General features: G+C 46.1%; 1 protein-coding gene across 1 annotated transcript; it reads right to left on the reverse strand.

The window, feature by feature from the left end:
• Positions 1-9,877: 9,877 nt before the first annotated feature.
• Positions 9,878-26,718, reverse strand: LOC132763138 (uncharacterized). The gene is made up of 9 exons (XM_060756527.2): positions 26,259-26,718; positions 24,375-24,488; positions 18,480-20,159; positions 16,446-16,545; positions 14,913-15,061; positions 14,659-14,771; positions 14,418-14,507; positions 12,591-12,713; positions 9,878-10,868 (listed from the first exon to the last, which is right to left on the reverse strand). The coding sequence occupies exons 1-9, from the start codon at positions 26,326-26,328 to the stop codon at positions 10,692-10,694; spliced, it is 2,616 nt and encodes an 871-aa protein (XP_060612510.2). The 5' UTR covers positions 26,329-26,718; the 3' UTR covers positions 9,878-10,691.
• Positions 26,719-27,913: the final 1,195 nt, after the last annotated feature.

Here is a 27,913-nt window from a genome sequence, read left to right on the forward strand (position 1 = left end):
CCCTTTAAAATACAATACAACACACACACACTCACAAAGAAAGAGATCTGTCCAAGGTTCTGAAACTTTGGGATCAAGATAGGGTCTGGCTGTTGTAGTTCAGCCTGTGATTGTGTCTGTTGTCAATGGGGATGATGGTTTTATTGGGCCTGTGTCTGACATCATTAGGGATTATGGTTTTTCTGGGCCTAAGTCAAGCCCAAGCCTTGCTGTTTCTCCTGTATATTCCCAAGGTCAAATTCCTGGGAAATGCCCATAGCAGTCTTTTTCTGAGAAACTAACTTCTGAGGATGATTTGTCAAGTGCAGAATTTAATGAGTTTGAAGATAGAAAACAAGACATTTGTAAACTAAGGCAAAATTCTCAAGACTGCTAGAAAAGAGAGATAAGAAACACTTATCTGATTGTAAGGGAAAATGAAATGCTTTCCTTTCAGTTCCTGGGACAGGAAAAGCTTTTTATGATGCAAGGAAAGGATTCTAGCTCAGTCTCATCAATGCTGGAGTTTCATGACGGTCTGGTTTCCAAGTGGATTTCTAATTTCATGTTTCATGTTTTGCCAGGTTCCTTTTTCTGGGCATTGCTGCTAAGTAATTTACGTTCATTCATGCTCACCGACGGACTGCTCCTGAAATCTAAGCACTTTAAGAACTGTTCTGTTGAAGCAGTCGGAACATCGACTATCATCTGTATTGCTGCTACCCATGTGGTCCCCTGCCCCCCTTTGTGTACTGTTTCTGTTGCTCTGGTGGAGCGGAGGGGGCAGAAGAGGAAGTGGCCCGGAGCCGGTGATTGAAGGTGTGGTGGGGAGGGGGGAGGAGGGGGAGGGGGGATGCTGGCAAGAACCAATAAACCTAACAACAAACGTAGGAGAAAGTAATCTTATGGCTTACAACTGCGGCATGGAGGGGGGGAGGTGTTCCACGAGCCGAGGGGCCCCCATAGAGGTCGTGGTGGGAAGGAGGAGATGCGGGAGAAGGAGACCTCGAATTCGGCCTAATTCGGACCGTTTTTCCAAATTAACCATTCCCAATAGGTCTCCTAAGGTAACTTGGTGTAACCAGGTGAGCGGGCCCTCCGGCTTGAAGGTGGTGTTGTTGAACGCCAGGTCTGTCAACGGAAAAACAACTTGGATTCAGGATTTAATCCTGGAGGAGCGGGCAGATCTGGCGTGCATCACGGAGACCTGGTTGGATGAAGCGGGGGGCGTAAATCTCTCCCAGCTTTGTCCTCCAGGTTTCTCCGTGCAACACCAACCAAGAGCCAGAGGACGGGGAGGCGGGGTTTATTTATTTATTTATTTATTTAGAAGATTTATATACCGGCCTTCTCCACCTCGATGAGGGACTCAGGTCGGTTTACAGAGCATAACAAATGCAGTGGTCTATAGAGATACCATCCATCTAACCAGGAGCCCCATCCCGCAGACCACAAATTTTGAATCTGTCCACCTGAGGGTGGGTGACCGGGACAGAATAGGGATTCTGCTAGTGTACCGTCCACCTCGCTGCACTACAGTCTCCCTACCTGAGCTAGCGGGGGTGGTCTCGAGCCTGGCGGTGGAGTCCCAACGGCTTCTTGTGCTGGGGGACTTCAACATCCACGCCGAGGCAACCCTCACAGGTGCGGCTCAGGACTTCATGTCCGCCATGGCAACCATGGGGCTGTCCCAACAAATAACTGGCCCCACCCACTGTGCTGGACACACATTGGACTTGGTTTTCTGCCAGGGATGGGAGCAGGGTGGCGGTGTGGAGGAGTTGTCCATCTCTCCGTTGCCGTGGACCGACCATTTCCTGATTAGATTTAGACTCACTGCGCCCCCTAACCTCCGCAAGGGTGGAGGACCCATTAAGATGGTCCGCCCCAGGAGGCTAATGGATCCGACTGGATTCCTGACGGCTCTTGGGGAGTTTCCCGCCACCGCGGTAGGTGATCATGTCGAGGCCTTGGTCGCTCTCTGGAATGGGGAGATGACCAGGGCTATTGACAAGATCGCTCCGGAACGTCCCCTCTCAAGTAACCGAGCTAAACCAGCCCCTTGGTTTACTGAGGAGCTGGCAGCGATGAAGCGAAGGAAGAGGGTTCTAGAGAGCGTGTGGCGCTCGGACCCAAGCGAGTCAAACCGAACACGGTTTGTGTCCTTTTTAAGGGCATATGCCGCGGCAATAAAGGCCGCAAAGAAAACTTTCTTTGCGGCCACTATTGCGTCTGCAAAAAACCGTCCGGCGGAGTTGTTCCGGGTTGTCAGAGGTCTTTTAACTCCCCCTATTTCAGGTGGGAGCCCTGACAACTCGGCAGCGCGCTGTGAAGCATTTGCTCGGTTCTTTGCAGACAAAGTCGCTTTGATCCGCTCTGGGCTGGACGCCACATTAGATGCAGTCTCTGTGGATGTGACACAAGCACCTGCTTGTCCGATTTTGTTGGATTCTTTTCAGTTTGTGAAACCCGAGGATGTGGACAAGATACTTGGAGGAATGAGACCCACCACGTCCATCCTAGACCCCTGCCCATCCTGGCTTCTGAAGGAGGCCAGAGGGGGATTGGCCGAGTGGGTAACGGTGGTGGTTAATGCCTCCCTTCGGGAAGGCAAGATTCCAGCGAGCCTAAAACATGCTGTTATAAAGCCGCTGTTGAAGAAACCATCACTTGACCCCACTAAATTGGACAACTTTCGGCCTGTTTCCAATCTTCCCTTCTTGGGCAAAGTCATGGAAAGCGTGGTGGCCTCACAACTCCAGGTATTCTTGAGAGACACGGATTATCTGGATCCGGCACAGTCTGGTTTCAGACCGGGACATGGTACCGAGACGGTCTTGGTCGCCTTAGTGGATGATCTGCGCCGGGAGCTAGACAGGGGGAGTGTGTCCCTGTTGGTGCTCCTGGACCTCTCAGCGGCCTTCGATACCGTCGACCACGGTATTCTTCTGGGGCGCCTTGCAGAGATGGGTCTTGGGGGCACTGCTCTGCAGTGGCTCCAGTCATTTCTGGAGGGTCGCACTCAGAAGGTGTTACTGGGGGACTCCTGTTCAACGCCACAGCCGTTGACCTGTGGCGTTCCTCAGGGTTCCATCTTGTCCCCCTTGCTGTTTAACATCTACATGAAGCCGCTGGGTGAGATCATCCGGAGTTTCGGGGTGCGGTGTCACCTGTACGCAGATGACGTCCAACTCTGTCACTCCTTCCCACCTGCTACTAAGGAGGCCGTCGAAGTCCTGAACCGGTGCCTGGCCGCTGTAATGGTCTGGATGAGGGCGAACAAACTGAAACTAAATCCAGACAAGACAGAGGTACTCCTGGTCAGTCGTAAGGCCGAACAGGGTATAGGGTTACAGCCTGTGCTGGACGGGGTCGCACTCCCCTTGAAGGCACAGGTTCGCAGCTTGGGTGTGACCCTGGACTCATCGCTGAGCCTGGAGCCTCAGGTTTCAGCGGTGACCAGGGGAGCATTTGCACAGCTTCGGCTCGTGCGCCAGCTGCGCCCGTATCTTGGGAAGTCTGACTTGGCCACGGTAGTACACGCTTTGGTCACATCCCGCCTCGACTACTGCAACGCTCTCTACGTGGGGCTGCCCTTGAAGACGGCCCGGAAGCTCCAGCTAGTCCAACGCGCGGCAGCCATGTTGTTAACGGGAGCAGGACGCAGAGAGCATACAACGCCCCTGCTGTCCCAGCTCCACTGGCTGCCGATTCGCTACCGGGCCCAATTTAAGGTGCTGGTGTTATCCTACAAAGCCCTAAAAGGTTCCGGCCCAAAATACCTTGCAGACCGCATCTCGGCCTACGAGCCCACGAGGGCCTTGAGATCTTCCGGGGAGGCCCTTCTCTCGGTCCCGCCTGCCTCACAGGCACGTCTGGCGGGGACGAGAGAGCGGGCCTTCTCGGTGGTGGCCCCCCGGCTGTGGAACACCCTCCCTGCTGAAGTTAGACAGGCGCCCTCCTTGATGGCCTTTCGTAGGGGCCTGAAAACATGGCTCTTCGAGCAGGCCTTCAACTGAGTGTATCTTGCAATGACATTGGAATGAACTAGGACTATGAATTTCGGCTATGACCCCAGGACCTGACGAAGCGGATTTTTAGTATAAGTACATGTTATGTTGTATTTGTCTGGTTTGTATTGTCATTATTCACTGTACACTGTCTTTTTTGTTGTTGTTCACCGCCCCGAGTCGCCCTCGGGCTGAGAGGGGCGGTCAATAAATGCAAGAAATAAATAAATAAATAAATAAATAAATTGGGTCTCCATGCTGCTTCATTCCATTGGGTTTCGCATCTTAGGATCTGGCATTTTTACCTTTGTACCTTAAGTTCATGGACTATCTGTTCTCTTTGGAAAAAAAACTGTTTTGGAGCATACTGTTTCTATCATTTCTATTGCTTTGATTACATATATCCTTCCATAAACTGCTTGCTGATTTTACTATACTGGTGTGGTGTTTAAGGATATAGAGGTGTTCCTGCTCTAGGATACAACACCAGCACCTTGGAGAGCTCCTAAAACTTCAGACTGGATTCACTAGGAAAGAAGCAAGCCTAGTGGGAGAGAGGACTCATTTACGCCTGTCCTGTCCATACAGTTGCCTGCTCTGGCAGCCTGGCTATGGGGTTTGCTGTCAATGGCCTTGAGGTCGGCTTCAGCTGATGGTACAAAGGAGAGACCTCCCAGTCTCATGTCCTTCAACAGTCCTGCTTAGTTCTTGCAAAGCAAGGACACTCTCTCCATCCAGAATGGAGTCTTCCCAATCCATTGTGCTCGGAAACTGGCTGCCAATCAGTTTCCCAGCACAATTCAAAGTGCTGGTGTTGACCTATAAAGCCCTAAACGACTCCGGCCCAATTTACATGTCCGAATGGATTCTCCCCTATGAACAATCAAGGTTATTAAGATCTTCTGGAGGGGGCCCTGCTCTCGGTCCCACCTCCTTCGCAATCGCGATTGGTGGGAACAAGGGGCAGGGCCTTCTCGGTGGTGGCCTCTCGGCTCTGGAACTCCCTCCCGATGGAGATTAGAGCTGTCCCTTCCCTCCTGACTTTTAGAAAGCTGGTAAAAACATGGCTTTGGAATACTGCATTTGCAGAATGATGACTGAGTCAATAACTGCTAACCACATGGGTGGATGGCGATGAACTTATGATTTATTCTGACGAACTGACCTTTTGTAAGTTGTATAATTGTATTTTAATGTATTTTTGTACTATTGTATTATGATGTTTACTGTGGTTTATCTTAATGTATTTTAACCCTCTGCTGTTAGCCGGCATGAGTCCCTCTTAGGAGGTCGAGAAGACCGGGTTACAAAAGCTCCAAATGATAATAATAATAATAATAATAATAATAATAATAATAATCCCCTTTTCTCCCAACTCCCACCTCCCCAAGCATTAATATAGGGCCAAACTACAAGAGTCTTGCGGCAGCTTTGCCATCTTGATTTTGTTATCAAACTACAGTGACACCCTCCCCCAAAGGAGTTATAGTACACCAAGGACCCAGAAATAAATGTGTGATTTTTTCCTTTTTAAAGGACTCTTTCCAGACATGTGCAAGTTCAAAGCATCAGAATATCGAGACCAAACCACCAGCAGCTGTAAACCCCTAAACTCTATCATATCAAACCCTTTAATAAATTGCATTGGCTTTATGTTTTTGTGTAACTTGTATCTTTCAACTGTGTACTGTACCTATTTCCTATATATGAAATGTATGTAAACTGCTTCTTAGAAATGTATCAAAATGTAACTGAGAAACAGCCACCCCTCCCTGACTCTGTTCAGATAATCTCCTGGGAATGGCAACAGTTGGGCAAATCCCTCTGGCTATTTCCCAAGCCAGATAATCATCATATTCATTGTGTGTATGCAAAGATAGGTGACTTTCTTTGCCAGTCAGATAAGCCCAAAATGTTGGTACAAGTCACATGAAGCTGATAGTCTGACGCTTCTTCACGAAAATAGAAACTGAGAATATGTGCATTCATTAACTCTTTTATTGACAACCAAGCCCTTGATTACTCAAGATTACCTTTCTCCCTTGAGTCTTGCACCTTTGTTTACTAAGATCCATATCTTTGTTTGGCACGGAACTAGACATCTGAGCTCATCAAAAGCTCATAAACATATTTTTACCATTTGTTCCCCTCCACCACCACCACCATGACCACCACCACTATCAGGACTGTGCCCTCCCAGGGGCCATCTCTGCAACTGATTGGTCCTTTACTCTGATCAATCCTGGGCTGCCATTCTCCCTCCCAACCAATCCTAGCACGGATCCTAACCTGCCTTTTTTTCCAGCCAATCAGGGGAGGGAGTGGGAAGTCTGAATTACTGTCAGAACTGTATAAGATGTCTTCTTATACTGTATTTCTCTGCATATTTAGGCTTGTACATTTTAAAGCAAATTGCTTGTACTTGCATCCTTTTTGGCCAAATTGTAATAAACCTCTGTGGCTTGTCTTTAACCTGGTGAGTTGGTTTCTCCATCCTGGCCTAGTTGGTTTAGCATACCCTCACTGGGCACAGACTCTCTAACCATAAAGGTAAAGTTTTTCCCCTGACATTAAGTCCAGTCATGTCTGCCTCTGGGGGTTGGTGCTCATCTCCATTTCTAAGCCGAAGAGCCGGCATTGTCCATAGACACCTCCAAGGTCATGTGGCCGGCATGACTGCATGGAGCGCTGTTACCTTCCCACCAGAGTGGTACCTATTGATCTACTCACATTTCATGTTTTCGAACTGCTAGGTTGGCAGAAGCTAGAGCTGACAGCGGAAGCTCACACCGCTCCCCGGAATCGAACCTGCGACCTTTCAGTCAACAAGCTCAGCAGCTAAGCGCTTTAACCCACTGCGCTACCGGGGGCTCTCTAATCATGGTCCTAGCTAAATCATTACAATGTTTAGCAAAGGTACAGGCTAGGTTGGATCCAGAACCCTTTATTTAGTTGATCCGGCTTCCAATTCATGCCTGGCCATATTTCCAAGTGCTGTTTATGCCTTATAAAGTCCTATACTGCTTATCTGAAGCCCATTCTCTTCCTATAGGACCAGCCTCCTATGGCCAGTGAGAGCCAAGAATGGTTGAGACAGACACATGGCACTGAAAATGTTTTGGACACATTGGAAACCATTTATTTACTTTTTGAGCAATAATAAAATCTATTTTCTAGCATTGGTTACTATACATTTTAGTTAGTTTAATGGACCTGGATCTGTTAAGGCAAAACAATATGTTTTTCTTTTCCGTTACAGTTTGGATTTGGGAAAATCCGACTTCTTCTGTTATTTATAGTTGGTATTGTGTAGGGTTCATTTGAACGATGCCTTATTTGAGTAATCAATGGCATTTGTTATGCATCTTCACACAAACATACCATATTACACACGTATATATGACATTAGCCCGGGTTGGAGTGGGCTTCCAACCAATTGTGTAGCCTGTTGTTGACCTTTTCAACCTGAAAGACAGTTACATCTGTCAAGTAGGAAAATTAGGTACCACCTTGTGTGGGGAAACTAAATTAACTAATTTATGAGGCCATAAAAAAGACTCCAGCAAAAGCAGGCGGGGAATGCTGAAGTACTTCATCAGTGTCGCAGATGGACGATGAAAGCGACAGCTCCCCTGGTGGCCAGAAAAGTTAAATAGACTCTGTGTATGTCTGTATATGTTGTATGTCAAATCGGCATTGAATGTTTGCCATATATGTCTACACTGTAATTCGCCGTAAGTCCCCTGCAAGGTGAGAAGGGCGGAATATAAATGCAGTAAGTAATAAATAATAATAAATTAGCTGTGCCCGGCCACGCATTGCTGTGCCTAGTCTGGTTAAATGGAAAAGAAAAAGAAGAGAAAGAGCTGGTTTGATATATATGTAATGTCATATTTTTGTTGCTCCTTTGTCTGTGAAATAATAATAATAATAATAATAATAATAATAATAATAATAATGATGTAGGTTGTTGTAGGTTTTTCCGGGCTATATGGCCATGTTCTGGAGGCATTTTTTCTCCTAACGCTTCGCCTGCATCTATGACAAGCATCCTCAGAGGTAGTGAGGTCTGTTGGAAATAGGAAAATGGGTTTATATATCTGTGGAATGACCAGGGTGAGACAAAGGACTTTTGTCTGCTGAGGCTAGGGGTGAATGTTTCAGCTGATCACCTTGATTAGCATTCAATGGCTTGGAAGTGCCTGGGGGGAATCTTTTGTTGAGAGTGATTTTATGTGCCTGTTTGTTTCCCCTCTGTTGTTTTGCTGTTGTAATTTTTGAGTTTTTTTAATACTGGTAGCCAGATTTTGTTCATCTTCATGGTTTCCTCCTTTCTGTTGAAATTGTCCACATGCTTGTGGATTTCAATGGCTTGAATTGAATAATGTAATTTTGAAAGCTTTCATGGCCGGAATCACTGGGTTGTTGTAGGTTTTTTCGGGCTATATGGCCATGTTCTAGAGGCATTTTCTCCTGATGTTTCACCTGCACCTATGGCAAGCATCATCAGAGGTAGTGAAGTAGTGACCTCACTACCTCTGAGGATGCTTGCCATAGATAGACATCTTTTGGGAGGGCTTTGATTGTGGTGTTCCTGCCTAGCAGAATTGGTTAGGACTAGATAGCCCTTGGGGTCCCTTCCAACTCTAGGTGCCTATGATTCAATGATGATGAGGAAGATGCAGAGTGTGCATGGCCATCTGGCAGGAGGGATTGGATGGTGTCATCGTGCCTGCAAAAGAGAGTTGGATTGGGTGCTCCTTGGAGTCCCTTCCAACTCAAGAAGCCTATGACTCTATTATTATTATTATTATTGCCGAAGGCTTTCATGGCCGGAATCACTGGATTGTTGTAGGTTTTTTCGGGCTATATGACCATGTTCTAGAGGCATTTTCTCCTGATGTTTCACCTGCACCTATGGCAAGTATCCTCAGAGGTAGTGAAGTAGTGACCTCACTACCTCTGAGGATGCTTGCCATAGATGTAGGGAAAACGTCAGGAGAGAATGCCTCTGGAACATGGCCATATAGCCCAAAAAACCTACAACAACCCAATAAATAATAATAATAATAATAATAATAATAATAATAATGGTGTGTATAATAATGAGAATAATAGCAATGATACTGGTCTATATAATAATGATCAGTGTGTTTTGGGGAAACCCTTTCCTTCCCTCCTAACTATCTCTCCCTTTCTACCATTCAATCCATTTCCTTCCGAGCCTCCAGTCTTCCTGGAGATGAGGGCATGAGGTGGTGCCTCCTTGCCTGCCTCCTTCCCTCCCTCCTCTGGGCCTGTGCCCCACCCCTCTCCCCAGCCTGGATTTCCTTATCTGCCCCATTGACCTTTTCCCGCTCTTGTTCTCTTAGTGCTGCTCAGAGGGAGGCAGGCAGGAAGGCTCAGTGGGGGGCGGCCAGGCTGCTGATCCCTAATGGTGGTTCCAACCCTGATGGGGTCACTTCATGATGTGTTGCTTGGACATCCAGCAGATGGCGCTGTTTTTGATGCCAAGTATATTTTACCTGTCACAGGTGTGACATCTATACAATAGTAGGTATGTGAATACATAAAAACATTCACCTGTTCGAATGCTATGTTGGGTCCAAATTTTGAAGTAATCGGTGAAGTATTTTGTGGGTTTTGAGGTCATTCACAAACGTTCATTTACATTTTTATTTATATGGATGATACATGATGTATCCTGACATTCCATTTAATTTTGACATTTCTGGAATAGCAACTGTGAAAAGTGGCATTTGGGCCATGCTTTGTTCCCAAAATGACCCTGGGTTATTTCATATCTTTGGGTTCAATAGTCTTATAATACAGACAGAGACACATGAATCAAACACAACTGTTTCATTTATTTTGTTTTATTTGCTCTTTATTTATCTCTCGCCTTTCACCCAGTATAAGTTCTAAGGTTGGTCATGAAAAGATCTAAAAACAGTGGGGAATTGGTGTTTTATATAAAAAACTAAATAAATAAGCTATCCTATGAAATGCAGCTGTGCTTTAAACATGTTTAAGGTAAAGGTAAAGGTAAAGGTAAAGGTTTTCCCCTGATATTAAGTCCAGTCATGTCCTACTCTGGGGCTTGGTGCTCATCTCCATTTCTAAGCTGAAGAACCGGCATTGTCCTTAGACACCTCCAAGGTCATGCGGCCAGCATGACCGCATGGAGCGCCATTACCTCCCCACCTGAGTAGTACCTATTGATCCACTCACATATGCATGTTAGAAACTGCTAGGTTGGCAGAAGCTGGGGCTAACGGTGGGAGCTCACCCTTCTCCCTGGATTTGAACCCCTGACCTTTTGGTCAGCCAGTTCAGCAGCTCAGTGGTTTAACCCACTGCACCACCAGTATTTAAAAGTATTTAAAAAGGAGAATAAAAGAGGACAACTGCCTTGCCCTTCTTGCATTGAAAAGACTCTCCTGCAAAGGTTGCATAGCTTTGCAAGTGGGTTTCAGCTTCAAATTTGGATCAAAACCCACAGCGGATTCACTACTCCAAAGGCACCAGCCCTTAATGCATAGTTGTCCATAATGTTGTTTTATGGGAACACCATTGATGCTCAAAAACAAAACCATGAGGATTTGATGTCGAAGGAAAGAGAGCGAGGATGGAGTCTCTCTTTCATTGCGACCAATGGCTTTGGGGTCCGTCTGAAGGCTGGTCCCTCTCAACCAGCTTTGCTCAGGAAGAAGACCCTGCCTCTTCCGGGTGGCATGCTTCATCAGCCTCCATGGGAGGCTCCCCTGGCGCATGGATGCCATTCTGCAGGTCCTCAGTGCTATCCTCCATTGCTGTGGTGCCATTGTTCACAGGACCCAATTGATGCTTCTTCTGCACTTGTTCAAAGATCTGAAGGACCTGAGGAGGGAAGCAAAGATGGAAAGAGCTTTTAGAGGAAGCTGAAGGAGAAATGGAAGTTGATATCTCAACACACTGCTACTTCCTTCCTGAGAGAACTGCTTGGCTTTATAAAAACAGTCATACAGATGATTTAGACATGCAATCACACACATTCTCCCTCTTGTCATGGAGGGAGGAAGAAGAAGATAGTGTTGGCAAAGTTCTTCCCTCTTTAGGAGGCCATGAGGCTGGGGCTCCATATCAACCAAGTGGGGACATCACACCAATTTTACTCAAGATGTTCTCTAAGGTGATGATCCCAATTCCCAACTAAGCCCAGTGCCTTGGAGAATGGCTTTACTCTCTAGTTGATGTGGGAGTCATTATTAATGTGAGGGATGGTGGCGCTGCAATGTCCACTGTTCTCGCTCCTGCTCCTCCCCCTCTTCCTCTTTTTCTCCTCCTCCTCCTTTCCTTCCTCTTATTCCTCTTCCTCCTCTTCTTCTTTTTCTCCTCCTTTTTTTCCTCCTCCTCCCCTTCCTTTTCCTCCATTTATTCCTCCTCCTCTTCCTCTTTTTCTTCTCCTCCTCCTTTTCCTCCTCTTCTTCTCCTCATCCTCCTTCCATGACAGAGACTTGTGGCTTCTAGTTGCCCTCCTGTTGCTCATCCTCCTTTTCCTACTCTTCTTCCTTCTCTTCTTCCTTTCCCCCCTCCTCCTCTTTTTCTTCCTCCTCCTTCTTTTCCTCCTCTTATTCCTCCTCTTCCTCTTTTTCTCCTCCTTCTTTTCCTTCTCCTCTTCTTCCTCCTCCCCTTCCTTTTCCTCCATTTATTCCTCCTCCTCTTCTTCCTCTTTTTTCTTCTCCTCCTCCTTTTACTCCTCCTCTTCTCCTCCTCCTCCTCCTTCCATGACAGAGACTTGTGACTTCTGGTTGCCCTCCTGTTGCTCCTGCTCCTTTTCCTCCTCTTCTTCTTTTTCCTCCTTCTTTTCCTCCTCTTATTCCTCTTCCTCCTCTTCCACCTTTTCTCCTCCTTTTCTCCCTCCTCCCCTTCCTTTTCCTCCACTTATTCTCCTCCTCTTCTTCTTTTTCTTCTCCTCCTTTCTTCCTCTTCTTCTTCCTTCTCTCCTTCCTTTTGCTCCTCCTCCTCCCCCTCTTCCTCTTTTTTTCCACCTCCTTCTTTTCCTCCCCTTATTCCTCTTCCTCTTTTCCTCTTCCTCTTCTTCCTCCTCCTCCTCCATCCATGACAGAGACTTGTGGCTTCTGGTTGCCCTCTTGTTGCTCTTCCTCCTTTTCCTCCTTTTTTTCTTCCTTCTCTTCTTCATTTTCCTCCTCCCTCTCTTCCTCTTTTTCTCCTCATCCTTCCTTGCCTCCTCTTATTCCTCTTCCTCCCATTCCTCTTTTTCTCCTCCTCTTTTTCTTCTTCTTCCACCTCCGTTTTTTCCTCTCCTCCTCCTTTTTCCTCCATGACAGAGACTTGTCATTTCTGGTTGCCCTGGCTATTTTGCATCCCAAAATCCTGGGCATCCTTACAAAAATCCGTGAGTTTGCTCCACCTAAAGGAAACCCATTGAATTGGCCACTGAACTGTACAAATCCCATTGGCTCAGAGGGCCTGAGTCATAGAAAGATTCCAGCCAACATTTGGGCAAATGGTCAATGTGTGCCACTTCCTGTACCATATTTGGTGGGACCTGAAGGTTAGACAAAGAAAGGCCAAAGAACAGGAAGGAGTGCGACAAACCTGGGTTTTGGGGACAATGCCAACTCGGAAGAAGCCAATATTCCCGCTCTCGAGCTTGGTGCAGTCCACCACTGTGGAGGCAATGTTCTCTGGAGAAGGGCCCCCACATAAGACAGCATCCACCTGCAAAAGAAAGAGCACAGGATGGTGACCAGGGGGTTTCTGCTATTCCCATTGCCTGTTGTTTTTGGCTACAGATCTGTTTCTCAGCATTTTGACCTCTAGATTGCTTGTTGTGGCAGCTTCTCCAGGCCTATGCAAGAAGAGAGGTTAATCTACCCACAACCTTTTCTGGGTCACCATTTAAGGGTAGCCCAGTGAGACTAGCTAGCAGCTTCTGTGCCAATGTGCCAAGGAATCCATTCCACGGTTCAATCCAGCCAGCCCAGCTCTCCAAGGTGCTGAATTCTTTCCTGCAAAACAGTTTCAGCACCATGGAGAGCTCATTTGAATATAGCCAAGAGCTGGAGTAAATTAATTAATTAATTAATTAATTATATTTGCGACATTTGTATGCCACCCTTCTCATCCCGAAGGGTACTCAGAGCTTCTTACAATATATATACACACACACACACACACACACAATATATTATACCATGAGCACAGTACAAAATCAGCGCTATACATCACTATATTGTACTATACAATTATGACTTTGTGTTCTTGTTTTTTTTGGGGGGGGGGGGGGTTTGGTAATTTTGATGATGTTGTTTTGTTGTTTATTCTTTGGTTTTATTTTGCTGTAATATGTTGTCCAGGCTTGGCCCCATGTAAGCCGCTCCGAGATGGTGGCAGGGTATAAATAAAGTTGATTATTATTATTATTATTATTATTATTACAATACAATTATATTAGGCGGAAAAAAACAAAATGCAAAGACACAGAATGGGGGATGCCTGGCTCGAGAGCAGGACGTGTGAAAAAGATCTTGGAGTCCTTGTGGACAACAAGTTAAACATGAGCCAACAATGTGATGTGGTGGCAAAAAAGGCCAATAGGATTTTGGCCTGCATCAATAGAAGCATAGTGTCAAGATCTAGGGAAGTCATGCTACCCCTCTATTCCGCTTTGGCTAGACCACACCTGGAATATTGTGTCCAATTCTGGGCACCACAATTCAAGAGAGATATTGACAAGCTGGAATGTGTCCAGAGGAGAGCGACTAAAATAATAATTTTAGTCGCCCTCCTCTGGACACATTCCAACTTGTCAATATCTCTCTTGAATTGTGGTGCCCAGAATTGGACACCAATTCTGAGCACCAATTGTCTGGACACCAATTGTCTGGAGAACAAGCCCTATGAGGAGCGGCTTAAGGAGCTGGGCATGTTTAGCCTGAAGAAGAGAAGGCTGAGAGGAGACATGATAGCCATGTATAAATATGTGAGAGGAAGTCACAGGGAGGAGGGAGCAAGCTAGTTTTCTGCTTCCCTGGAGACTAGGACACGGAACAATGGCTTCAAACTACAAGAAAGGAGATTCCATCTGAACATTAGGAAGAACTTCCTGACTGTGAGAGCCGTTCAGCAGTGGAACTCTCTGCCCCGGAGTGTGGTGGAGGCTCCTTCTTTGGAAGCTTTTAAACAGAGGCTGGATGGCCATCTGTCAGGGGTGCTTTGAAGGCAATATTCCTGTTTCTTGTCAGGGAGTTGGACTGGATGGCCCATGAGGTCTCTTCCAACTCTTTGATTCTATGATTCTATTGTAATATTATTAGTAATATTACATGTAATATAAAATATGTAATTATAATATCATATTATTAGTAGTAGTATTATACTTTATTACATTGTGATTTTAATTAAATGCATTGTGAAGCTTACCTTATTGCCCAGCTTGGCAAACACCTGGTTGTGGTGGGTGGTGTCCGCTTCTCCGGTGGGATTGGCAGACGTGACCGTAATCGGACCGACCTGGAAAGCAGGACAAAAAGAGTAAGGGCCAATTTTAGCAGAGGTGAAGTAGAACATTTGAGCGTGCAGAACATCTCCAGAGCAACAGTCTAGTGCACAAACAACTCTCCTTGATAGAGAGCCGCAAAGAGAAGACCGGGGTCCTGCTCACCAAGTCAATCAGGTGGGTGGTGACGGAGCAATCCGGGATGCGGATGGCAATGCTCTGCGGAGTGCCAACGTACTTGGCGGAGTCCTTCAAGCCCAGGTAGTCCAGCCATTCTCCTAAATTGGGAAAAAGGAGGTAAGAGTTGGCCAGTTCCTGGTCTGCATCCTCTCCCAGGGAAGACCAGGAGCAACCTCTCAAAGAGAAGTGTGACCAGAGAGCACCAAGGAAGGTCCTCCTTGACTCTCTTTCTCTCTGACCTCGAGGGATCACCAGGCTGATGGGCGAGGGCCAGGCAGTCTCCATGAAGTCCCAGAGGATGGGGCTGAAGAGGTGCTGGACTGGCTCCAGTTGCTTCAGGCTCGAAATCCAGAGGGACATGGGACGGTCCTCAGCTTGGCGCTTAGTGCTGGGGGAAAAGGCAAGGAAAGGAAAGGGTCAACCCACATAGAAGATGCAGAATGGAAGACACAGCGACAATGCAACACACAGGCAACGAGGAGACCATGCCAAGGTGTCTCCCAATGCGTCTGCGAAACCAACCCACCAACCAACTAATCTGTTGGAGCATACAGGGAATAAGTTAATGTGTGTGTGTGCCCTGAGTTGCCCTTCAAAAACAGCCTTTAGACAACGTTGAAAGTAAAAGAAAAATGCTTACTTCAGCAAACACAAAGGATGAGCAAATGCAATTGAAAAATGCAAAAAGAAGCAAGGAAGTCTTAATCCAGACACAAATTAAAGTCTCTTACAACGTCCCTAATGAAACACCAGTCTTTCATTAGACAACGGGCAATGAACTAAGTCCTTAGCGGCAAACACAAAGTAGATTCCATTGGAGTGAAAACTTCAGTATCAGGATCGTTGTTACCAGCAAAAGCAGACTACTCCTGCCTCTGATTTATAGCCCTGAATTCCCCACGCAGGAGGTGCTAGGGCGTCTCCCAATTAGCTCAGCATTTTTAGCAGCTATTCTGGCTGAACACCGTCTGTGCTCTGTCTCTTTTCATCTCTCTAGAAATGTGGGCACTTTCAAACCCTCATTGTCTGATTCTTCTTCTCCCTCCAATTCCTGAGCACTTCTCTGCTCCTCTTCCGAATTCCCCACGGAGGAGGAGCTAGGGCGTCTCCCAATTAGCTCAGCGTTTTTAGCAGCTATTCTGGCTAAACACTGTCTGTGCTCTGTCTCTTTTTGTCTCTCTAGAAATGTGGGCACTTTCAAACCCTCATTGTTTGATTCTTCTTCTCCCTCCAATTCCTGAGCACTTCTCTGCTCCCCTTCCTCTTCCGAAGATGAGGAATCCCCAACAGTGTGTCAACTGTAAAATAAGATGCATAAAGCTGATTGGTCAGGCAATGCCCGAGGAGATGGCTGAGCCTGGGACTTTTGGTTACTGTTACATTTTTCAGGCTTGAGCTATGCAGATGCAGAGAGAGAGAAAGAGAGGCAGAGTGTGGAGTGTGCTCTCACTTCATGATCTGCTGATGGAGTTTATCCACATGGACAAAGAAAGACGATTTAAAATCTCTCATAAAAGGATGTTATGTGAGTTGATACAACTGATCGCATTGTACATATGTTGTTCTGAACTACAAAAAGTAAACTACTTGTTCTTTACTGTTCACCTGCATGGCATATTTTCTTTCTCCAGCAAGGCAGTGTGTGGGCGATCAAACATGAACTACATGTGGTTTATCTTACATTACGGCTCATAATATTCCCAACCATTGGCTTTCCCAGCCTTGCTTTGTCTCTGCAGTAACCCAGCTGTGTCGACATCGTGAGTCCTTACTTGTAAGCCTTCTCCACAGCATCCGGCCGGTTGCAGGCGGCTGCAAGGACATAGACAGTGTCCGTGGGGATCCCACAAGCCCCACCTTGCTTCATGATCTCTGTAAGGAGAAGATGGGGTGAGAAAGCAGGTTCCCAGAACCACACTGGTGGGTCCCTTGGCTTTTGCTTGCTCTACTAACCTAAGCATTCCCCAAATACACGCCTAGCATGTCTAAAGCTCACGTTCTGCAATGTGATCATGGAAATCAAGAGCAAGCATGGAGTAGAAGATTGAGCATTGGGCTAGAGGAAGGATTGAGCTTCCATCCCATTGGGGGAACTTCAGCCTCAGAGGAAGGCAATCGTGACAAATTTCCTCTGAATACATATTGGCAATAAAAATAATTATTCTTATAGTTATTGGTTTTTTTTAAAAAAATATTTAGGATGTAGTAGAATTGTTCTGGGAAAAGTGTTTTATTTTCTGTTGTTGATGTTCTGTTTTTTGGTTTTGTTTTGTATGATTGTATGTAAGTTTTGTTTTAATCTATCTAAGTCAGCGTTTCTCAACCTGGGGGTCTGGATTCCCAGGGGCGGTCATGAGGAGGTTTCAGAGGGGTCACCAAAGACCATCAGAAAACATGTATTTCTGATGGTCTTAGGACTCTTTTGACAGAGAAGGTTGAAGATGTCTCCACCTGCTCTTCTCTTCATTTTTGGAAACAGATGGTGAATCCTCCCACCAAAAGCCCTCCTCTGCTGTGACTAGCAGACCTCTGAGCCAAGGGGAGGGCTGTTTTGAGACACCAAGTGAGGAGGGGAGAGTAGGCAAACTTGGCGCATGGCAGAGTGGTGCACATGTGTGGACGAGGGAGGGTGTGCGAGACTGGAGGGAGGCTCACATCAGTGAATCCCTTCAAGGCATGGGGATTTTGTGTGGGAATTTTGGCCCAATTCTATTGTTGGTGGGTTCAGAATGCTCTTTGATTGAAGGTGAACTATAAATCACAGCAACTACAACTCCCTAACATCAAGGTCTATCTTCCCCAGACTCCAGCAGTGTTCACATTTGGGCAGATTGAGTATTGGTGCCAAGTTTGGTCCAGATCCATCATTGTTTGAATCCACAGTGTTCTCTGGATGAAGGTGAACTACAACTCCCAAACTCAAGGTCAATGCCCACCAAACCCTTAGAATCATAGAGTTGGAAGAGACCTCATGGGCCATCCAGTCCAACCCCCTGCCAAGAAGCAGTATTTTCTGTTCATCATGGAAATTCTGTTGTCAAGTTTGGTTCAATTCCATCTTTGGTGGACTTCGGAATGCTCTTTGATTGTAGGTGAACTATAAATCCCAGCAACTACAACTCCCAAATGACAAAATCAATTCCCCCCAACCCCACCAGTATTCAAATTGGGGCATATCGGGTATTTGTGCCAAATTTAGTCCAGTGAATAAAAATATATCCTGCATATTAGATATTTACATTATGATTCATAACAGTAGCAGAATTACAGTTATGAAGTAGCAACAAAAATAATGTTATGATTGGGGATCGCCACAACATGAGGAACTGTATTAAGGGATCCTGGCATTAGGAAGGTTGAGAACCACTGTTTTAAGACAATCCCCAGTAAAGGTTGAGCATCCCTTATCCAGAAACCTCCTGTTTGAAATGCTCCAAAATCTTAAATTGTTCACTTGGGTAGCTGAGAATTTGCTCTCTAATGGTACACAAGATTTGTCTTATGAACCAAATTATTTAAAATATTGTGTATAAACAACCTTCGGGCTCTGTGTATAAGGTATATAAGAAGTAATAGTAGTGTATGTATCCTGCTTTTATCTCACAACCAAGATAAATAAATATAATGTTTAGATTTGGGTCCCATCTCCAAGATATCTCATGATGCCTATTTCAAAATCTCGCAAAATTAAGAAAAATGGAACACTTCTGGCCGTAAGTATTTTGGATAAGGGGGATTCAACCCATACTTGTTTGATGTTTGTAACATTACAAAGCGAGGCCCAAATGTGGGGCTTGTGTCCTGACCTGCGACTTGCTTGACCGAAGAGGCCTTCCTGGCCGGAAGATGAGGACACTGGGGGCTTCCTCCTCCAAAGCCACGAAGCTTCAGGATCGGTCTTCCGATGGGAAGCTGAGGCCGTTCAAAGGTGCCATTGACCATTGCGGAGAGGAAGCCATAGAAGCTGACCAGTCCAAAGACGATGGTGACGGCAATGTCATACCCGGCGGGGATGACACCCAAAGCATCCAGAAGAAAGCTGAGAATGATGAGCTCGAAGGCCAAGGCCAAGGCAAACCAGGAGAGGGCCAGGAAAAGTGTCCCACAGGCAAGGAAGGCATTGAGGACCAGGAGGGAGACAAGGGTCATGGGGACCTGGGCGCCACCATGGGCCATACCATAGAACCCCCCATATCTGGCCAGGCCCCAGATAACCCAGAAGCAGCCATAGAGGGTGAAGATCCCACTCTCCAAGGTCTTGCCGCGAGAGAAGGCTACAAAGGCACACAAGAGCTTCACAGCCCCTCCGGCCGCCACCACACAAGGGATGACCACTGTGCTCAGGGGGGAGGTCCGTTCGATCGACATTGTGATGGCAAAGGAAGCCAATACACTGCCAGCATAGCCAAGGGCCTCTGCATCTGCATATTTGGAGTAGCCCAAATATGGGGCATGGGAAGCTTCGCCTTCCCAGAACTTGAAAGTACTGAGGCCCGAGAGCTGAGACTTGAGCAGCCGCTCTCCCTGAGGGATGCGGACACTCGCCCTCCTGTTATAAAGCTGAACCAGAACCATGAGGGCCGAGGCCACAAAAATGGCTACAGAAACCCCTTGAGGGCCACTGTCAAAAAAGCCATGGGGGCTGGAAGCCAAAGCGATGCACAAGGCTACATAGAAGAGGAGGTAAATGCTATCAACTAAGCTCTCAAGGGCAAGGAATATGGCCAAAACAGCAAAGAGGAGGGCAAAGGCCACGAAGAATGGGATCGGGAAGGTGGGCACTTTGGGCACAAACAGCAAGGCCAGGAGGGAGTAGCCGGCCACAAACTTCAAGATGGCTGTGAAGCTTGAAAAGGTGGCCAGGAGGGCATCCCCTGATCGGTAGCAGGAGACAGAGATGCCTAGTTGGCAGAGCCCTCCAGCCCAAAGCCAAGGGACTTGGCCCAGGGAGAGCTCAGTGGTCACTCCTAGGAGCTGGCAGCCGAAGACACTGGCAGACAGCAGGTTGAGGATGAGTCCGAAAGGGATCAAGTCATTAGAGGCTGTGTTTGGCCCCTCCTTGGCCCCTCTTTCAGCCAAGTCTGTGCCTGGCAAAACAATGGCCCCCTTGCTGAGGAAGAAGAGGGCTCTACCCAAGCCAGCGTAGCCCCCCACAAAACAGACTGCCAAGCAGCCAAAAGCCGATCCGGCCGAGCCAAATGCGACATCGTAGAAGAAGGCCACTTCATGGGCGCACACCAGGGAAAGGGAGGCGGCCACTGCAGCCAGGATGGCCTCTCTCTGGAGGAAGCCCACCATGGCCACCATAAGCAAGGCCAGGCTGAAGGCTGCCAGCCCCGGAACAGCCGCATTGCGGACATCAGCAGCGTCACGGAGGAGCCCTTGTCCAGCCAGCACTTGGATGGACCCATAGCTGGCCCAAAGGACTGAGATGGTCAGACAGAGGGAGACAAAAATGGGGGCGTTTTGGAGGTACTTCCGGACCCCTGCGAAGAGAGAAAGAAAGGATCAGCAGAGCAAGGAGGGCGCAATGGAGAAGCATGGTGTTTATCACTTGGGTTTGCAGCACTGTTTGGTCTTGGAGACTGACTGGATGATCCTGACAAAGCCCTAGAAAACCCCAAACAGTGAAGAGACTAAGATTTTAAAAGTGTGATTTTAAGAAGAAAGTTTTAAGAATGGGTTAAAGAAAGGAGAGGAAGGAGTGAAAAGAGTGAAGAAGATGGAAAACTGTTCATGCCTGTGAAGCCTTTGAGGATGAGGATTTTCTGGTTGAGCCTGATGTTTCTGTGGGGGAAAGTAAAAGTGTTTTTTGAGACGATGGGAATGTTTTGGGTAGCTCTGTTGTTGGAGAAAAAGGCAGCGATTCTCATAAGACCCGGTCAGGGGTTGACTCTGAAAGGAGACAGGAGAGTTACAGATAACCCACTGTTTACAGATCAGAAGGGATAGTGCAAAACAGACAAATCCAGTATTCCCAGAGACTGAATGATAAACAAAGAGAACCTAGATGTGAGAAAGAGAGATGTCATGAGCCAGAGGGAATATTCTTAAGGAATTGGAGTTAATGTTTGGTGGAGAGGTCAACGTTGGATTTTCATGTGTCAAATTGCTTGTCTTGGGAACTCTGAGTTAGGAATTCTGTTCTTGGGTCAGTATCTTGTTTTTCTGTTTAAGTTCCATGCCTCCTGTTTGGATTACAAGCCTTGTTTCTAGTTTCAAGCCTTTGGGAATATAGTCAAGTTCAAGTATCAAACCTTTGGATTATGGTGATATTTATGCTTTCAGGCTTTTGGATATAATTCTAGTTTAAGTGCAACAACCCTTGGATTACAGTTTCTTGCTTTTGCCTTAAATGCTTTTTGGAATTACGATTCACAGTTGGTCATTGCTTTTTGTTAAGCATCTGGAAATTTGGGTCATGGATGTATTTTGAAATTGTTTTTATATTAGATCAGTGTTTCTCAATCTGGGGGTCGGTACCCCTGGGGGAATCATAAGGGACAGAGAGGTCACCAAAGATCATCAAAAAAACACATATTTCTGATGGTCTTAGGAACCTCTTTGGCAGAGAAAGCTGAAGATCTCTCCGCCTGTTCTTCTCTTCCTTTTTAACTGGTTAACCAAATCCCCATGCTAAGTCTATGAGACGCAAAAAATTAAGAATCCCTCCAGAACTGCAAGCACTATCTCAAGCAAATATTGACAATTTATTCATACTGTCATTACTTGTAGCAATAGCCGATGTAATGAAGCAACCAAGTTGGGGGGGGGTGTTGAATGCTCTCATTAAGGAGGCCAGACTTGGTGGAGGTGGCTATTGAAGGCTGCTCTGCCCCCCTGCTGTACTCTTTGAATCAGCGTTAGCTAAGAGGCAGGTTTCAACTCCCCCCCCCCTGAAATCCCCCCCCCATTTTCAAAACAACCCCCCCCACCCCCAAAAAATTTTCAACCCTCCCCAAAAAAAAATTTCTGGCCACGGTCCTGGACTACGGTATAGATTCTTGGATCCCTGGACTCTTGGCATTAGATCACTGGACATCCTTTGACTATGGTGTAGCTTTTGCTATCTGTTTTTGTTTATTTTGTAGCTGAGTGCTATCTTTATATTTTATATTTTGGACTATTAAAACAGCTAGAAAGTAAGTGCTGTTTAATTAAACTGTTTGATACAAACTAGGTGTTTGTTTGGTTCATCTCTACCTGAATAAGGCAGAGCCCTGGCACCGTGACACAATTCTATCATTGGCGGAGTTCAGAATGCTCTATAAATCCCAGCAACTACAACTCCCAAATGACAAAATCAATCCCCCACCTCACCAGTATCCAAATTTGGGCGTATTGGGTATTTTGGTCCAGTGAATAAAAATACATCCTGTATCTCAGATATTTACATTACGATTCATAACAGTAGAAAAATTACCATTATGAAGTAGCAACAAAAATAATGTTATGGTTGGAGGTCAGCACAACATGAGGAACTGTATTAAGGGGTTGCGATGTTAGGAAGGTTGAGAAACACTGTATTAGATACTAGGCCTGGGTAACAACGGAAAAATTTGTTTCTAAAATCGATTCGTTTTTTGGGGTTTTTTGCGTTTCGATATTTAAAAGAATTCCGAAATTTTCCTTAAAAAAAGTTCGATATTTACGAAATTTCGTAAATGGTAAAAAAATTACAAAACAATAACGAAACAATAACGAATCGATTCGTTAATGGCGACCGCGATCGCGCAAAACGCTAAAAAAACTTCTGAAGCTTCCCTCTCCCTCTGTTGTTGACTGTTGGTGTGATATTATAATTTTTTTTCACTAATTAAACAAAAAACAACTATAAAACTTGCCCCAGACATGCGGAAATAATAACGAAACGACCTCAAACCAATAACAAAACAAATACATAACGAAATACGAAGCATTTACAAAACGAATTGAAAAATTCGTTTCGTTTTTAAGTTGCTCCAGAATGGTTCGTTATCGCTTCGTTAACAAAAAAATAACGAATTTTTAACGGATTACGAATTAACGAAATGAAACCGCCCAGCCCTATTAGATACTCTTTTCCTAATAAACTTACTATTCTTGTTCATCTATGTTAGGGGTCCTCAAACTTTTTAAACAGAGGGCCAGGTCACAGTCCCTCGAACTATTGGAGGGCTGGATTATAATTTGGAAAAAAATGAATGAATTCCTATGCACATTGCACATATCTTATTTGTAGTGCAGAAACACTTAAAAACAATACAATAATTACAATGAAGAACAATTTTAAGAAATATAAACTTATTAGTATTTCAATGGGAAGTGTGGGCCTGCTGTTGGCTGATGAGATAGGATTGTTGTTGTTGTTGTTGTTGTTGTGTACTTTCAAGTCATTTTAGACTTAGGTTGACCCTGAGCGAGGGCCAGGTAAATGACCTTGGAGGGCCGTATCTGGCCCCCGGGCCGTAGTTTGGGGACCCCTGATCTATGTGATGTTTGGATGAAAAAGGGATCAAGTAGGTGGCTAGGCTGCCACAAAAATATAACATTGCCAGGCGAAGTGTGGGAAAGATGAAGAAAAATCAGAATGATCTGGAAGTGCAGGAAGGGGAGAAGCACAGGAGAATTGCTTTGGAAAACAGAATTAGAATCATAGAATCATAGAATCAAAGAGTTGGAAGAGACCTCATGGGCCATCCAGTCCAACCCCCTGCCAAGAAGCAGGAATATTGCATTCAAATCACCCCTGACAGATGGCCATCCAGCCCCTGTTTAAAAGCTTCCAAAGAAGGAGCCTCCACCACACTCCGGGGCAGAGAGTTCCACTGCTGAATGGCTCTCACAGTCAGGAAATTCTTCCTAATGTTCAGATGGAATCTCCTCTCTTGTAGTTTGAAGCCATTGTTCCGCGTCCTAGTCTCCAAGGAAGCAGAAAACAAGCTTGCTCCCTCCTCCCTGTGACTTCCTCTCACATATTTATACATGGCTATCATATCTCCTCTCAGCCTTCTCTTCTTCAGGCTAAACATGCCCAGTTCCCTAAGCCGCTCCTCATAGGGCTTGTTCTCCAGACCCTTTATCATTTTAGTCGCCCTCCTCTGGACACATTCCAGCTTGTCAATATCTCACTTGAATTGTGGTGCCCAGAATTGGACACAATATTCCAGATGTGGTCTAACCAAAGTGGAATAGAGGGGTAGCATGACTTCCCTAGATCTAGACACTATGCTCCTCTTGATGGAGGCCAAAATCCCATTGGCTTTTTTTGCCGCCACATCACATTGTTGGCTCATGTTTAACTTGTTGTCCACGAGGACTCCAAGATCTTTTTCACACGTACTGCTCTCGAGCCAGGCATCGTCCCCCATTCTGTATCTTTGCATTTCATTTTTTCTGCCAAAGTGGAGTATCTTGCATTTGTCACTGTTGTTTTGGAACAGAGAGGCACCCCAAGAGGAGCAGAATAAGGTTTGTCTCTGGTCAACTATAAAGCCCATGATGTGGTGCTTGACTATTATACCCAACCCTTAGTGTTATTCTGCAGATTCAACTATTGTATTTCTGATTGAAAGTAGATACTAGGGATTTGGGGGCACCGGACCTCAATAACAGGGCCACCATAAGTCAGAAATGAATGAAAAGCACCCAACGATGGTAAAACAAGGCCATGGGAGGCAAACGGAGTGTCCCAAAACAAACGCCAAAATCCATTTCCTCACCTGCATATCCAACGAGGCAGGAGATAAAGAGCAGGAGGGCCCCAAGGGCCGTTTCGGAGAGCAAAGGCACCGGCCGCGTGAAGCTGTAGAAATGCACCGAGAGCAACAGAGCGCCTGAAACAGAATTTAAAGAATGGGAGCCAACAGAGACAGAAGATTCTGCAACCGTTTGGTGGGATAGGAGGATAGTAGGGCTCCAGTTTCCATTTGTAGGGCTACATACAAAGGGAGGGGCCCACAAAGATCAGCTATTATGATCCCTTTTAAGGAAAGGATAAGGGAAAAGGAAGGGACCTCAAAGACTATCTAGTCTGACCCCCTTTTTTGGACAGGATAAAGCAAAAGGAAGGATTCCTCAAAGGCCATCTAGTCTGACCCCCTTTTTTGGACAGGATAAAGCAAAAGGAAGGGACCCACACAGATCATCTAGGCTGACCCTTTTAAGGAAAGGATAAGAGAAAAGGAAGGTACCCTCAAAGACCATCTAGTCTGACCCCCTTTTATGGACAGGATAAGGCAAAAGGAAGGGACCCTCAAAGAACATCTAGCCTGATCTCCTTTTAAGGGGAGGATCAGGAAAAAGGAAGAGACCCTCAAAGACCTTCTAGTCTGACCCCCTTTTAGGAAAGGATAGTGGGAAAGGAAGGGACACTCAAAACCATTTAGCATGACCTCCTTTTAGGGGGCACAGAATGGAAAGGGAAGGGATCCTCAAAGACCATCTAGTCTGGCCTGTCGTTTTAGGAAAGGATAGCGGAACAGGAAGGAACCCACAAAGACCATTATTACCTGCCTTTTTAGGAAAGGATAGGGGAAAAGAGAACACAAAGACTATCTAGTCTGACCCCTTTTTAGGAAAGGCTAAGGGAAAAGGAAGGGACCCTCAAAGAACATCTAGTCTGACCCCCTTTTAGGAAGGGATAAGGGAAAAGGAAGGGACCCTCAAAGAACATCTGTCTTTTAGGAAAGAATAGGGAAAAAGGGAACACACAAAGACTATCTAATCTGACCCCTTTTAGGAAAGAGTAAGGGAGAAGAAAGGGGCCCCCAAAGAACATCTAGTCTGATCTTTTAAGGGAAGGATCAGGAAAAAGGAAGGGACCCTCAAAGACCATCTAGTCTGACCCCTTTTTAGGAAAGTATGGGGGGAAAGGAAGGGACTCTCAAAGACCATCTAGTCTAACCCCCTTTGAGGGAGGGATAGGAGAAAAGGCAGGGACCCTCAAAGGCCATCTAGTCTGACCCCCTTTTAGGAAGGGATAAGGGAAAAGGAAGGGACACACAAAAAACATCTAGTCTGACCCCCTTTTAGGAAAGGATAAGGGAAAAGGAAGGGACTCTCAAAGAACATCTTGTCTGATCTTGTCTGATCTGCCTTTTAGGAAAGGATAGGGAAAAGGGTAGGGACCCAAAAAGACCATCTAGTCTGACTCCCTTTTAGGAAGGGATAGGGGAAAAGGAAGGGACCCTCAAAGAATACCTTCCTTCCCGCTTTTTCGGGGGAGAGCTCCATGGAGAGCCAGAGGACCCTCCTCTCACCCCCTTCCCCACCCCAGGCATGTAGCCGGGGGGGGGGGCTCGGGGGGCTTCAGCCCCCCCCCGAAATTCTCATGGTGGTTCACGAAAAGGCCTTACTAGTGCATTATTTAAACTGTTATGTTTATTCATATCATGATTTGATCACCATTCTCAATATATCCCATATGTATGGGGGTATTGGGGTAATGATACAAAAGGTTTGCTAGGCTAGACCCTCTTTCACTCAGACTCAGCCCCCCCCGAAACTCAGTCCCCCCCCGAAACCCCCCCTGAAAATTTTTTAGCCCCCCCCCCCCCGAAACGAAATCCTGGCTACGGGCCTGCCCCACCCCTTGGTCGCCTTACCTGCCGAGATGGCGAGGAGACCCACCGACTGGTGCAGGGACTGGCCCCCGGCTGGGCTCCCGCCACCCATCGTCCTCCCCCGACAAATGGAAGAAGGGATGGAAGGAGGAGGAGGGAAGGAGGAATAGAGAGCCAGCACTCGCCTCCTCCGGCCTTTTGTAGAGAGAAGAAGGAGGGAGGGAAGGAGGAAGAGAGGGAGGGATGAAGATGCTGGTGATGAGTGTCCATCTGTCCCTCCCTCCTTCCCTCCCTCCCTTTGGAGCCTGGGGCCCTTCCTTTCCTGGAACCCTCTTGCACGTTTGTTTGCCTGTTGGGGATTTTAGAAACCTATAGCATCACCCTATCTACTGCCGGGAGGGGGTGGGATACATTGCCCCAAATAGTGTGGCTGAGAGAAAGCATATGTGGAATATGCTGCCTTGGAAAGAGGTCAGATGGACATCTTTTGGGAGGGCTTTGATTGTGGTGTTCCTGCCTAGCAGAATTGGTTAGGACTAGATAGCCCTTGGGGTCCCTTCCAACTCTAGGTGCCTATGATTCAATGATGATGATGATTATGATGATGCAGAGACTGCATGGCCATCTGGCAGGAGGGATTGGATGGTGTCATCCTGCCTGCAAAAGAGAGTTGGATTGAGTGCTCCTTGGAGTCCCTTCCAACTCAAGAAGCCTATGACTCTATTATTATTATTATTATTATTATTATTATTATTATTGTCGAAGGCTTTCATGGCTGGAATCACTGGGTTGTTGTAGGTTTTTTCGGGCTATATGGCCATGTTCTGGAGGCATTCTCTCCTGATGTTTCGCCTGCATCTATGGCAAGCATCCTCAGAGGTAGTGAGGTCTGCTGGAAGTAGGAAAAGGGGTTTATATATCTGTGGAATGACCAGGGTGGGACAAAGGACTCTTGTCTGGTGGGGCTGGGTGTGAATGTTTCAACTGACCACCTTGATTAGCATATAATGGCCTGGCAGTGCCTAGAGCAAACTTTTGTTGAGAGGTGATTAGATGTCATTGTTTGTTTCCTCTCTGTTGTTTTGCTGTTGTAATTTTAGAGTTTATTTTAATACTGGTAGCCAGATCTTGTTCATTTTCATGGTTTCCTCCTTTCTGTTGAAATTGTCCACATGCTTGTGGATTTCAACGGCTTCTCTGTGTAGTCTGACATGGTGGTTGTGAGAGTGGTCCAGCATTTCTGTGTTCTCAAATGTTATTATTATTATTATTATTATTATTATTATTATTATTTTACTGACACAAAAACATAGTATGTCACAGCAAACGAGATCTATATGCTGGATTTCGTATCACAAAATCACAAGTCGAACACTTCCCAAGCGTCTAGGACTGTGTGATGTATTATTATTATTATTATTATTATTATTATTGGGATGTTGTTAGTTTTCCAGACCATCTGGCCATGTCCCAGAAGCATTCTCTCCTGACGTTTCACCCACATCTATGGCAGGCATCCTCAGAGGTTGTGAGGTGTGTTGGAAACTAGGCATGTGAGGTTTATATATCTGTGGAATAATGTCCAGGGTGGGAGAAAGAACTCTTATTTGTCTGAGGCAGGTATGAATGTTGCAATTAGTCACCTTGATTAGCATTTAAGGGCCTTGTAGCTTCAAAGCCTGGCTGCCTGCTGCCTG

This window comes from Anolis sagrei, chromosome 10, assembly GCF_037176765.1.
Source record: "Anolis sagrei isolate rAnoSag1 chromosome 10, rAnoSag1.mat, whole genome shotgun sequence".
NCBI lineage: Eukaryota > Metazoa > Chordata > Lepidosauria > Squamata > Dactyloidae > Anolis > Anolis sagrei.

Excerpts from the sequence above, each read along its gene's own strand:
- LOC132763138 (XM_060756527.2), bottom strand. The coding sequence starts at position 26,328 with ATGGGTGGCGGGAGCCCAGCCGGGGGCCAGTCCCTGCACCAGTCGGTG. Across the intron at positions 24,489-26,258 it reads TCTCCTCGCCATCTCGGCAG|GCGCTCTGTTGCTCTCGGTG; the intron begins GTAAGGCGACCA and ends ATTCTGTTTCAG. Across the intron at positions 14,772-14,912 it reads CAGCCTGGTGATCCCTCGAG|GAGAATGGCTGGACTACCTG; the intron begins GTCAGAGAGAAA and ends TTCCCAATTTAG.